Here is a 13,488-nt window from a genome sequence, read left to right on the forward strand (position 1 = left end):
CACATAAAATGACATTTATTGCCCAAATGTCAGAGCTCTGTTGCTTTCCTACTTCCGCTATGGAGTGAACAGAATAGGCGCTTCTGAAGGGAGACTCCACCCCCAGAACGGCACCAGGGAAGTGGCAGGAGGTGGCCGTGCGGTCCACGTAAGATGTGCCCGGAGACGGACACGCCCGGGGCCATCGGGGCAGCGGCACGTGCTCTGTGGCTGTTCCCCGGCTGAGAGCCAGGTTTCAAGCCCGGACCTCAGGGAGCCTGGGAGGTGAGGACCCAGAAACCCGGGTACAACAGGCGGCCCAGCGTCCTCGTGGCCACGGCACTGCTTCTGCTGGAGCCTATCCTTGCTTTTGACCTACACCCCAGTGTTAGGGTTTAAGGGAGAGGAAAGGGGAAGTGATTAAGTTGAGGGAACGTCTGTGCCAGGATTCCTGGAAAGTTCTCAGCCCTTTGAGAAGAAGAGATTGGAAAAGAGATCTACCAGCTCCTTCTAAAACCTCCCATTCTCCGGTCAGGTTGTCAAGGCAACGGTGAGCTTTAGCTCCGACAGAATAGATGCCAGGCCCCAAGGACTTGTCTCCAGCGTGAGCAGTGGGGAGCCCGCCAGCCCGATGAAGGCCGTGTGCGCGTGTGCGCGTGCGTGTGCGTCCAGGCGTGATGCACGCGCTGTGTGTGCGTGTGCGCAGCACGGAGCTTGCTCGCCCGTGAGGCCAGAGCCGGGGTGGCTTACTTTTACAGGACTTGCGCCTTCAAACAGAACTCTCTCCTGGACGCTTCTCAGTCACGGAATCTTTCAGGTGTGAACCACCTCAGCTCGGCACCTCCAACACCCTGTTATGTTTCCCACCTGCCGGGCCTGTCTGTGTTTCTAAAGGCTAAACTCAACTTTCGGCCAATGCCCCGGTTTTGCTCATTTTTTCTGATGGGGCCAAGCACAAAAAAGGTACATTGAAAAAGAAATAAACACAACAACAAGATGCCCTTCTTTGAAACGTGCTGGTTGCAGGAAAGGACAGCATAAGGAAGCAACAGACCAGCCGTGCTCCATGTACAGCCGGCCGGTCGGGCCCCCTTTGGCCAAACGCAGTAGGAATCACCTCCCTGGCTAAGAAATGTGGCTAGAGAGCAAATTACTGGCTACTTTGGCCGTGACTTGCTTCTCCAGACTGCAATTCTGGTCTCTATCGTACGACGCGTTTGAAGTGTTCTTTTCTCCAGCGTGCTGTGACCGCTGCCTCGGCAGGACCCAAGAAGGTTTCAGTGTGATTTTAACACCCGTGCCAGCCCCTCCCTGTGCTAAACCTATTTACCAACAGCTACAGCAGTCAAGGAGGCGCGAGTGGAAATCCAGGTGCGGCCATGGTTTCGAGTTTTATTTACACAGAACCAGTACTTGTATTGTTACCACATAAAGCATCACAAGGAGAAAAGCAGAGGCATCACACGGTCCACCAAAGCGTTCATCTGGTCGACCCGAGAGAGAGCTGCGGATTATTCATGAAGATGAGGAATGCACAGCTGTCTGGTTTTACTTTACTGGAACAAATCATCAGTATAGACTGCAACAGGAGGCATTCGCCGAGAAAGAACGATTAGTAATACAAACCAACCCATGGGTCACTGAGTGAGAAGGAACGCCATGCAACCAACAGCAAGCCAAGGTCAGAGGTCGTTAGAGGCTCAGAAAGGGGGCTTCCCACTCTGTCCCTGCAGTACAGTCACAGTTTCCAATGATCACTTTTGTGACTATGCAACTGGGCTCATATTACTAGCTGCAACATCACAAAAATGACACTGGCCACCGCTCATTAGCTGGCAAAGTAAGGGTTGTCCATTTTTACAGTGAGCAGCGTTAGTGGATGTCATTGCACACAGCCAGGAGTGAGAGAGTAGCAGAGAGAGAGAATTCTTCTACCGCAAAGCCCTCACATGTGATGCTAATTATCTCTTAGCTTAGCTGTTTCTCTTTAAAGTGTAAATGTGCTCCCTCTGGGCGCCAGAAATATTTAATTACACATCTCGGTGTCTGACGAACGCGCTCGGCCAGAACGGGAACGAACGCGGGTCTATTGTTCAGAGGGAGCTGAGCTGCCCCGCTGCATTGAAATGACCAGTGTCTGCAGAAGCCGGCTCGCCTTCCGATGGCTGACATGTGGGGCTGCTGGACACAGAAAACCACCGAGCAGCGATCCGTGTCTGAGCGCGATGTGCTCTGAGAATGTGATCGTACCCACGGCCCAGGTAGTACATGAGAGCAACCTTGTCCGCTAGTGAGGGCAGGACAGCTTTCTCTCTAACGAGATGCTCAAAACCGGGTCTGGGGGTTCGCGTTCCTTTGTATTTACCGAAACCTTCTCGGGCCCTATCTCCTGGGACTCTGGAGAAATGGAATTTGGGGAATCAGATCTTTCTTCCTGACGAACTGTAAGCACAGAGGGTGGGTTATGTATTGTCCAACTCCATATATGGATACGGAGCTAGAAACACGCCCATATGCATATATGTACAGACACACTGGATGAGCACCGACACGGCAACGGCCGTGTGTGTAGCTGCATCCGTTTTGCCAGTAATGACTGTTTCTTGAAGAGTCTATCTCAGGAAATGTGCCCTAAGTAAGATTTTTAGAAATAAATTCGTATTAAGGAAATGTAAGTGATGGTCAGGCAATCGGGATGGAGTGGGTCTGTCCAAGAGCGTCCAGGACCCCCTGCCGCTCGCGCCCTCTGCCTCCCTGGGTAGGGGGACAGGGCGACAGGCGAGATGCCAAACTCGCGTCTCTGCTGGAGCTGTTTCACATGCTATTTAACACACAGGGCTATTCAAATAAAGAAATTTGTTTTGTTTTTCAAAGTGGGCTAAAAGGCAAAAGAAATAGTATCAAAATAACCTTCTGTAAGAATCTGTAACACAAATACAAGAAATCCAGAGTTATACCCGAAACCCCATCTTTATGACAACACGCCGTTTCAACCTCCCTCAAGTTACGTACCCGTGACTGTTCAGATACAAATCACTTTACGAACACGTGCGATTAAAGTGGTTTAAAGAGCGTTTTGCCTTTATTCTCTAATTCCTTGTTTTGAATATTTATCTGTTTTCCATACTTGCTAGGTTTCCACTCAGCTAAACGTAAGGGAGGTTCCAGAAAGCTCAGAACGTGGTTATGGGTGGCCTTCGACACCTTCATTTTCTCTCTAGATATTTTTAAACTGTCAGCTTCCAAACCGCACCACAAATACACGGTACTGTGGGAACTCCAGCCAGGTGTTCATTCAAGGTCACCCATTTCAGAAGCTGGGCCTAGCTCTCATCGCCATAGCTAACCAGCTGAGCACCCAAACGAAAACCGGGCTCTCTTCACCAATAGCCTGTGAAATTCACACCCTAGGGTCCTTCACCACTTGAAGAACCTTATCGAAAACAATGACCACGTTTCCACAATTCTAAGGTACCCATTCCGCCCTCACATCTTAACACCTCTAAAGCCAGAAGGCGTCTTACAGTCAACACGTGAGTTAACGTAATCTCCCCTCCCCTCCCCTATACACAACATAATAGATGTATAACATACAAGTATTAGCAGATGACACGTCTTACAGCAAACGGCCCCTGGGACCCAGGAAACCCCTTCTCTCCGTGTCCGCACTCAGCACGCTACCCCGCCGGCGGGCCGTGGGTCTTACCTGCGGAAATCCAGAAGGGACCTCGTGGAGGCAGGCACTCCCTGGTCATACCAGCTCAGGAAGTGGAACTGCGTCACCGTGCGAGTCTCGTTGGTTTGAAGGTTCTTCAGATAAAAGCTCCTCACGAGGAAATCCTCGCACCAGATGTGTTCAGAGACCAGATGCACCTGGGCGGGGGGAGAGCGGACGGGGGTGTGTGTGTGCAGAAACAGGCGTTGGCTGGGGGCCCAGCTCAGCTGAGCGCGGAGCCACATTGTGGAGAGGGGTGGGGACCGCGGGGCACGTGGCGGGCGGGGGATGCTGGAGAGCAGCCCCGCCTACCTTCCCAATTTCAACGTAGGTTACGCAAAAGATCACTTGGTGTTTTTTTTGTTTTTTGTGTGTTTTTTAAATGTCACTCTGGGGCATAATAGTCAAATTACTGGAAAAACCTGTTACAATCCAAACGATTCATTTCTGTCTTTTCTAAGCCAGGTAAACCTTCAACAAAAATCACCCGAGAAAAATTATACTTTTGAGCACAAACGCCACACGAGGTTCCACTCTCACTGACATGTCATCAGGGAGGTACCACCTGGCTGTAGAAAGAGGAAACCAAAGGCTTACACAGATGCTGCCGGGCCCTGAGCTTGGAAGCCCAGGGCAGGGACCCCAAGGCCACGACCGGCTTAGGGGGAACCTCTGTGCTTCTAACGTGGGTCCTGCTGTGGGACTTTGGCATTCTGAGTAATTTTCATGCAAAACAGGGTCAAAGGACACACTCCAGTACTGGTTTAACTGCCCAAGTTTCCTTAGTTCCTTCTTGATGTGGGCAAAAATCCAAGAGAAATGAGCTTGCCTGCAGGGGACCCTCAGATAAAAAGGCCAAGCACCGTGGACACAGACCACCGGAGAGCAGCAGGGGCTGGGGTGCAGGCGGGATGCTAAGAATTAGGGACAGTGTCAACAGAGGCTTCTTTCTGAAAAAGGACCCACTAGGGGCCTGTTTTCCAGAACCAGGCTCAACTGACCACCCAGTGAGGTCATTTTTTGGCCCTTTCTGTCCAAATTTGGATTCATAAAATTAAAAAACTGAAAACCATTTCTGCCAGAGTCCCCATGGCATAGATGACTGGAGGGTCTTGGTGTCTGTTGACCACGGGCCTGTGGACACCTCCTATGGGGACCGACTGCACAGCAAGGCTTCAAGGGACAGTGGCTGGCGACCGCACACGGCAGGCCTGCCAGTGCCCGCCACAGCCCATGGCCCCCAAGCCCACGGCCCACGGCGGCCACCCGGGGAAGTACCTCGTAGACGTGGTAGAGGTTGGAGCCCTCGTCTGGCCAGTAGTGGTAACACTGCCTGACGCCGTTCTCCGAGAGGGGGGTCAGCATGACGATGACCACACAGCCGCTCTCCCACACCATCTGCAGACAGACAGAGACCAGTGTGAGTGGCTGAGCCCCATGACATGCGTAGTTAGTGCCCCAGAGACACAGTCCAAATCTATTCCATGCACAGGAAGTTTATTTCATTTCCATTAGACAGCGGACTCTGCAGCTGCCTTTGCATCTCCGGATATGCTGGCCCCATAATTTGCATGTTCCATGGAATATTAAAAAAAGAATCTAGTAAACTCATTCCACACCTTGTAAAACCTCCTCAGTTGTACATTCAGCTGCCTGACTCCCCCCGTGTTGGTCTGTAACGCAGGACAAACAGGTGACTGGTCCCACAGTGGGGTGGCTGGCCTGACTCGGACACATCACTTCTCCGTGGGACACAAACAGGAATTAGTGGACGTGTTCGTTTTCCAGTACTTGTCATTACTTGTGCGACTAGACAAACAGTTTGCTTTGTGGAGCTGCCATCCTATCGGAAACAGCCCTGAAAGTACTTCTTCCCAAGTGCGTTACAGCCACGAGTCCCCACCGGCATTTTGTTTCCTTCTACCAAAATACAGCAATACTGCCCAAAGGAAAGCGCACCCCAAACCGACTTACTCATGCATAACAGCCACACCAAAACCAGCTCCGAGACACAAGAAACAGACGGACCCATGTTTAAACACCAGACGTGGCAAAGACACAAAGGCTCTCGAACTTGGCTTCTTTTCAGACAAAACTCCCAACGTGCGGCCGTGAGCCTACGTGCTTGGAGCATTTTTGCTAAAACCGCTGATTCTATGGGTTAAACGTAAGGGATAGAAATAGTCAACATTCTTAAGGCCCCTCTTTGTGTATCATCTATAGTGGAATTCAAGGGGACTTGCTGCAGTGTTTACAGAAAAGCCCACATAAACGTGAATTACGCTCAAACCCACATGCTTTCCTTCTCTTTAGTGCAAATCCAACAACACGAGAATTCAAAGCCAGCCTTCAAAACCTCAGGCCTCCAGACCTACCCGCTGATCTGTCCTCCTAACGCGTAGCAGTTTAATGTGCCTGGAGAAGGTGCAGAAGCCTAGTGAAACCATTACGAAAATAGGAGAAACACAGATTTTATGAGTGTAATAAAAATACAATGATCCAGGCCATAAACTAATCATCGAGGCTCTGCTTGTGGCCCCCAGGAGTGGCGTTAGGAAGGCCCTCCCCCACCGAGGTCCTTCCGTCTGGGGACCCGCCTGGCTCTCTGAAGGTTTGGTTAAGAGTGAATCTAAATGAAATAATTTAAACGAACAGCCCCAAAGGCCCTCCTGGGGATAATACTTCTTCTGAGGTCACTGTGTGAAAGCAGACAGGGGAACTGACTAAATCAAACCGATCTCAGCCCGCGTGGGCACCAGCATCACAGGGCGGCTCCCACCCCGCCAGCCCTGCCCGTGGCCTGGAGCCTGTGCGCGGGGCGACAGCCGCCTTCGCCACCTTGTCCGGTCTCCCACCGCGCTGCCTGGCCAGCTGGACCCCCGAGCACGCCGGGAAAGCTGCGGCGGGTTTCGGAGGAGCTGGTGGAAACCCCAGCTGAGCAGGTTCCACTTCTGAACAGGAGACTGCACTCCCACTCTCTTCCTTGGCCTGGTTTTGCAGGGTCATGCCTGGCGTGAGGAAGACGCGATTTCTGTGCCCAATCTCTGAGAAACCTACTACATCTTTCTCTTCGAGGAAGTAAATAACGACCCGGATTCCCTACCAGATCTTGCTGCGGTCCACTGAAGCCAGCGCTCTGCTGAATTAAGGTGCGATGGTTGAATGCCAGGAGTGCTGCTTCCTAGCACTTTCCGTTTGGTTCGATGTCAGACAACACAGCATGCGCGGTCGCCTCCCGGTTCACTGGGCACCTAGCACGGGTCAGGCCATCAGAGGCCACGGCAGGGGTGGGGAGAGAGGTCCTGGCCATAACAGTCCTTTACTGGCATAAAGTGGGTTCCTTTTCCCGAACAGGAAGCAGGTGCTGTCAGCCCTGGGTCAGAAGAAAGCTGTCAGCGTGGATTAAACGTGGCCTTCCGTGTGGGATCCCGAGGATAAGTCCCTGGTGCTGCGTTTGGAGAAGAACCGGAAATGCCCCCCTTTTCGTGAGCTTCTCCTAGAACGCACCAGCACAGGCCAGGGAAGCCCACCCTGAAGACACGTTATCACCCCGCACACAGGGGTTGTGGGCAGGAGTGGCGGGACCACCGGTGGTGACGTGCCCACCGACTTCTTCACCGGTGGTGGTGTCACAGGGGTCGGGGTGGCCATCTCCGAGGTCCTGGGCTGTCATAAAACACTCCAGCTACACCCCGCCACCCATGCCTGTGCTCCCAGCCCCGAGTGGCACTCAGAGGCCACCCAGAGAAGGAACACGTGATGACAACGCAGCTGGTGCAGCTGAGCCTGGGAACCTGTTCATGGTCATCAGACCCAGGCGAGTGGAGAAGGTCACACGCAGCAGTAGTTCAGACCGTCGGCCCAAGTGACGTGAAATACATACTCTGGAGGCAATTTGATCCAACTGAGTAATTTACAGATTGGTGGTTAAAAAACAAACACCGTATCGCTCTTTGCAACCCCGCAGGGGTTGAACTTTGTCCCCTGAAAAGACATGCTGACGTCTTAACCCCTGGCACCTTATGAATGCGGCCTTATTTGGAAAGAGGGTCTCTGCATACGTCATAGAATTAAAAAGACGAGGTGATTCTCCGTCAGGGAGGGTCCTAATCCAACACAAGAGGAGGGAAACACCATGTGAACACGGGCTGGGACTGGGGAGACGCCGCCAGGAACACTCGGGGCACCTAAAAGCTGGAAGGTCCTCCTCTCAGAGCTTCCGACGGACAGCAGCCCTGCCGGTACCTGGATTTTGGACTTCCGGCTTCTAGAAGTGAGAGAATACACTTCCACTGTTTCAAGCCACCCAGTTGGTGGAAATTGGTTACGGCAGCCCCAGGAAAGGAATACACGCACTGATACCCGCCCTCTACTCCAGCCCCAAATCATCCACAGGGGTTGAAAGGCATCAGCACCAAGTTCCTTATATTAAGCTAATTAGAGCAGATGGAAAGAAACCACAGGGTCTCTTCATTCCAAGTCTTTCCTGAGCACCAAGTGTTTAGCAAACAAAACTCTTCCAAAGCCCCGCTGAGACCCGATTAAAGGCAAGGCAATCCACCTGAACGGGTAAAAGGCCAGGCTTTCTTCTGCAAAGCACTCTGGTCTCTCCCGGCAGGAAGCTTCTCCTCCCTTTACCTGGATCTCTTGTGATGAGCCCCTTTCCACCTTGTACTGGTCTCGTCTGTGTTGGCACGACTTTCTACTACCAGACTGTCATCTCCTTGAAGACTAGAGCCTTGTCTGGTTGCCATTTCTACCTCCAAGGCATCTGGCACGGGGACTTATTACAGTTGATGCTGAGTTGAAAACAATACATATTTTAAAAAGAGATCATTTGAATAGTTCTGTAAAAAGAGAACTCAAAGAAAATGCTGTCAAAGGCTCGCCTGACAGAAGTGCTCCTAGGACTCGCTCAGTGCAGAGAAAAGTGGTTTCTTCGAAGCGCACGCGCTGTCTGCACGCCCACCGCAGCTGCCACTGCAGGAAGTGGGGCAGCTTTTCTCCAGACCAGGCCGAGCATCCTCGCCACCCCGCCACACGACCCATTTCCGCTGCCAACTTCCTTTCAAAGGTTGAACGGAGATCAGCTTAAGCCTGGCGATGAGGTGCTGACAAATTTGAAAACGGTAAGGACTCAAAGAGGTCTCGGAGCACTTGCATTTTGTGTCCGTCAGCTGCGACCGCGTGCTCTGAAGTCTATTAAAGAAGAGAAGCAGCAGTGTCTATGGTGCCTTTCGCGGCGCAGACGCCCAGCCCCGCTCTCGCCCCGTCCAGAGGACGGTCGTAAGAAACGTGCCATCAAGCCCTTCCAGACTCTGGTCTGCTTTGGCTACACAGTCACAGGCCCTGAGTCAAACTGTGAACGCCGGGGGCGGCGGCCTGGCTAAATGAGGACGAAGGCGCTGAAATCTCGATCACGTCTTCCAGGCGCGACTCACACCCACCTGGTTTGCTTCTCAGTAAGCAAAGCTGTCAGCGTGGGCCTCCCTTGGAGACAAAACCCTGAGGTAACGGTAGCAAAGCCGATATTAAATGCTGACACCCAGGAAGGGCTGAGCAGGCAGGAAGGCACCTCCCAGCTATTAAGATCGGAGCCCAAGCCAGTCTCGACTCTGGATAAACTGCGGCAGCCACCTCTGGACGTTTTCCACCAGCAGGAAGGAGAAACCGTCTCCATGAGAGGTACTTGGCGTTTCACTGGAACCGAACAAAGACAGAACAGCCTGCTTGTGCGTCAGGCAGAGGCGATGTGGCTGGCGTGGCCATTCAGCGTTTCCACAGCGAGGCCACTCACACACCAAGTCGCCTGTTCATCCGAACTTTGTGCCGTTGCTGCAGAGGTGTTTATGTCAGGTATCTGGCTGTATGGGGAGACACCTGGGCCCGGACTCTTGTCCCTTAGAATCACTTACAGCTCCCTGGCCTGCGTTCGTGTTTCAAATTTAATGCGCACGTTGACTTCTTAGGTGAAGAAAGTGCTCCTTAGGCTGCCATCCTTCTTTTCAAAATCAGGACCTGATGTAAATGCATCAGGAGAAGGAGGGAGGAGAAAAAAGAAGAGAGAAGAAAAAAAACAAAGAAAGAAAGAAGAAAGGAAAGGCAGACTAAGGAAGCAGTAGTACACAGAAGAGCAAAGCGTTCTCAGCTGAGGTCCACAAAAAAGGAAACTCAGGCTGTGTTTCTTACCCGAGCCTGAGCGAAGGCTCTGCCCCGTGTCTGGTGCGAGGACGCCCGGCCGGGCTCACCATACACGACCGCGCACAGCCCTGCGCAGAGCACGGTCTCCAAACCCACGTTTACACGAGATGATCTGACAAAGGTTTCCTTTTATCTTTAAAGGTTTGTGAATTCATGTACGGAGAATTCAACCAGACTAAATATTTGAGGCAAAATATCCTGGAAAATCTAGGGCACGTGGTTAAAGTACTTGTGAACGCGTGGAAACGAAAGATCAGGTTTTTCCTAAGAAATTCACTGTCCTCAAATCCTGCACTCCTTTAAGTTAATCAGATGATGTGCTTTAACGTCGAAGTTCACAGGGCTCCTGAGTACATTTCTGACCACAATCTCCTAACACTCCAGAATCAGTAAAGGCTGCAAATCCTTCTCTTTCCCATCATTCGCTGCCCAGGGCTGGCGCCGGATGAACGTCCGGCAGTGACTCAGCATGAGCTGCGGGACGGGGACTGGAGGACGTCCTCCTACTGGGTCCCGCCTCTTAGAACACCCTGACATCACGAGCCCTGACGTGACCAGGCGTCCTGCCGACTGGGGGGCACTGGGGTGTCTGCACGGGCACGCCCAGCGAGGGTCACCTCTGGGTGTTCCAGGCTAGGCTCCTGGGGGCCTGGGTGACGCTGGCTGTCAGCTGACCTGCCCAGAGGTGGGAGCCCGGGCGCGCTATGGAAACGGGGCTGCCACCTTCCGGCTCCCTGTCTGCTGGACCCAGCGTGGCCCCGGCGCACGGCTCACTCCTGTAATTCGTCATGACCTTTCTACTGCATTTCTGCTTCACCCCCCTGCGCAGCAAGTCCCTGGAGGAAAAATCTTTATGTTCCTTCGGGCTTCCACGGTACTTGGCTCGGGCTTTTCCTTGACCATCCTAAGAACGATGATTGATGGGTGCTACGGAATAAAAACACTTTATTTAAATCAAGCCCATCCGTTTGGAAAAGTGCACTTCCCCAGTTAAGACTTCATAGCAGAATATACTTTCAGAAGGTGGGAAACAGAAATCAACAGGTGGACTACTTTCCTGGTAAAATGTTAATAATAATAATAAATGTCGACACTAGTTGGGCACCAGCTGAATTGCTGCGGACCTCAGCAGGCCTCTGCCCTGGAGTCTGTGGCCCAGCTCTCCAGCCTCTGATTCTGTCTGAAAGTTACCAAAAAGTCTGTCGAACAAGGTGGGCCAGGCTGGAAATTCTAGAGCGTCTCCCCTCACCCAGCCCCCAGTGAGCGGGGAACGGCCACCAGCCCCTGCCCTGGAAGGGCCCCGGCCCTGAGCTCAGCCACCGCTGGCTGGCTGGGGACCTCGCGCGCCGACCGTAGGGTCCACATCCGCAGGGAGTCCTCACGCACCTGAACCAGCCACCGCGCTGCCTGAATTTCTGCTTTGTCCGAAAATACAGAAGGAGAGACGGCAGACAGCCCACGGCCCACGTGGATGGGGCTCCTTGGAACGCGGGGGTGGGATGGTAGGGCCGGGGCCGGAGCAGCTCCAGGACCAATGGGTGATGCCCACCTGGACAGCCCAGGGCCGGGCAGCCTGCGCCCGGGGCTCGTCCTCCCACCCTGCTCACAGCCCAGAGGCCGCTGTTCTCCGGGAAGGCTGTCCCCAAGCTCCTGAGGCACCTGGAGCTCGTGTGTGAGCCCAGCGGGCCTGGCTCCTGGCGGGTGTGCAGGCCTCGCCTCCTTGCAGGGAAACCTCGGCTCCTGGAGAAGCCTCCCCCCAGTTCTAGCCTTGGACACACGCACGCACATGCACACGCACACCTGGGAGATGTAGCTCACACCCTCTGTGCCTGGAGGGGAGGCACCATGTCCCCTCCGTCACAGCAGGGGGCTGGCCCGCGAGAGCCGACAGTCCCCACAGCGGGATGGCCTTTCTCTCCTCTTCACGGAGACACACCTGCCCAGTCACCGCCCCCTCCTCGCTTTAAGGCCAGTGGGGCAGTAAGAAGCATTTCAGACCATACAGATCCCGTTTGAAACCCGCCTGCAGCTGCCGCGTGCATTTGGGGGGGTCGTTTGGAATCCCTGGGCCTCGGCTTTTCTGCTGGAATTGGGGTCCTGATTTTCGTTTATTCTAGTGAAACATACATAACATAGAAATACCTTCTTAACTAGTTTTAAGTGTACGGTTCGAGGGCTTTCAGGACGTTCACCTTGTGCTACCATCACCACCACTGTCCCCAGAACTTTCTCACCTCCCCAAACTGAGCCTCTGCCCCACCAAACACCAACTCCCCGACCCCTCCCCAGCCCCCCACCAGCCCCCTGTCTCTGCGGGACCCCGTCTGGGGGGGATCACACACTCGCGACAGCCTTACCCCAGGTTGTCGGGGGCGTCGGGTGAGGTCACGCACCCCGAGCGTCTGCCCCGGGCCCAGCACACGGTAAGCGCCCAATAGCTGTTGTCTCCCTCTCTCCTGCTTCTTTCCTCACGTGAACTTGGACCCGGACGTCGGCCTGCCTTCTCCCAGGGCTGCCACCTCAGGTCCCGGGGACACGTGGGGCTGTGTCCACAGGTCAGAACATGTTTCTACAGGAAGGTCGTGGGTCGGGCGTGCATTTGGTTTGGAATCAAATTCTTAGAACACGTCATGTGAATTCAGAGAAAGAATTCTAATCGCGGGACGGCGAACGGTGCTGTGTGTCCCGGCAGAGCCCTTGGGGTGGGGAGTCAGGAGTGAGGGTCCTGGCTGGCGCAGGAGCCCCCTGCCTCGTGGTGACCGCAGTCAGGGCGGAAGGGCTGCCGCTGAGTCACACCTACGATGGAATGCTCCAGAAATGCCGTGTCTGTGTGCAGACGGAGTCTCCCCGATCCCTCCTCTGCATGTTGCCCCTCAGTCCCGAGGCTGCCGATGACCTCGGGCGTCGCTGCGTATCCCTGGCCCTCCTCCGCCCACCTGCCCGCCCTGCAGCCTCCTGCTGCGGCCACCTGTCCTGTTGCGATGCTGCCACGTTCGGGGCTTAGTGTCTGTTTTCTTCTTTGCCATCGTATTGGGTGGAATAATGTCCCCCAAAGTCACGTCCACGAACCTGTGAACGTGGCCATATTTGGAAACAGGAGAAAGAACAACCTGCTGTCTTCAGCTCCCAGCCTGGGCTCCTTTGTCCCGTGGGAAAGGGGACACCGCCGTTCACGTGAACCCGCCTCACAGGCGCCTTTCCTATGGGAATTTGCTCATCACAGACACAGAATAAGCCCCCGTGAGCTCGTCCCTGGGAGGGGCTTCAGAGCAGCACCCACGAGCTCCAATAAGAGGAAGACGCTTCGATATTTTCTGTAACAGGTGCTGAGCTCCTGGGTCAAAACTTATCAAAGGCCACGAATCCAGACGTGATGAGACATGAACCCTTGCCCAGGGGTTTCCGTTCAGCCTATTGCCTTGGACACAGGAAACTTCTTACGTTTCAAATCGGGTTCTCTTCTCAAAAGAGCTCGCACCTCACTGTGGCTTTTGAGAAGTTCTGCAAGGAGTTTTCAAGGCCGGTGCTGTTTCCTCCTCGCGCTTTCTGCCGGGCCCGAGGCGGAGGGGGCAGCTGGACTTGGAATGTTTGAG

The 13,488-nt window shown here is 53.8% G+C and overlaps 1 protein-coding gene across 2 annotated transcripts in view; it reads right to left on the bottom strand.

Annotated features, from left to right (window-relative positions):
- The window catches only part of PTPRN2 (protein tyrosine phosphatase receptor type N2), a 690,682-nt gene that overhangs the window by 25,223 nt on the left and 651,971 nt on the right, over positions 1–13,488 (bottom strand). For both annotated transcript variants that reach the window (XM_067747597.1, XM_067747596.1), the window contains 2 exons: positions 4,973–5,092; positions 3,686–3,852 (listed from right to left, as the gene is read on the bottom strand). In XM_067747597.1, the coding sequence (XP_067603698.1) occupies positions 3,686–3,852; positions 4,973–5,092 (287 nt within the window). The remainder of the gene's footprint in view (positions 1–3,685; positions 3,853–4,972; positions 5,093–13,488) is intronic.

This window comes from Pseudorca crassidens, chromosome 8, assembly GCF_039906515.1.
Source record: "Pseudorca crassidens isolate mPseCra1 chromosome 8, mPseCra1.hap1, whole genome shotgun sequence".
NCBI classification, from domain to species: Eukaryota; Metazoa; Chordata; class Mammalia; order Artiodactyla; family Delphinidae; genus Pseudorca; species Pseudorca crassidens.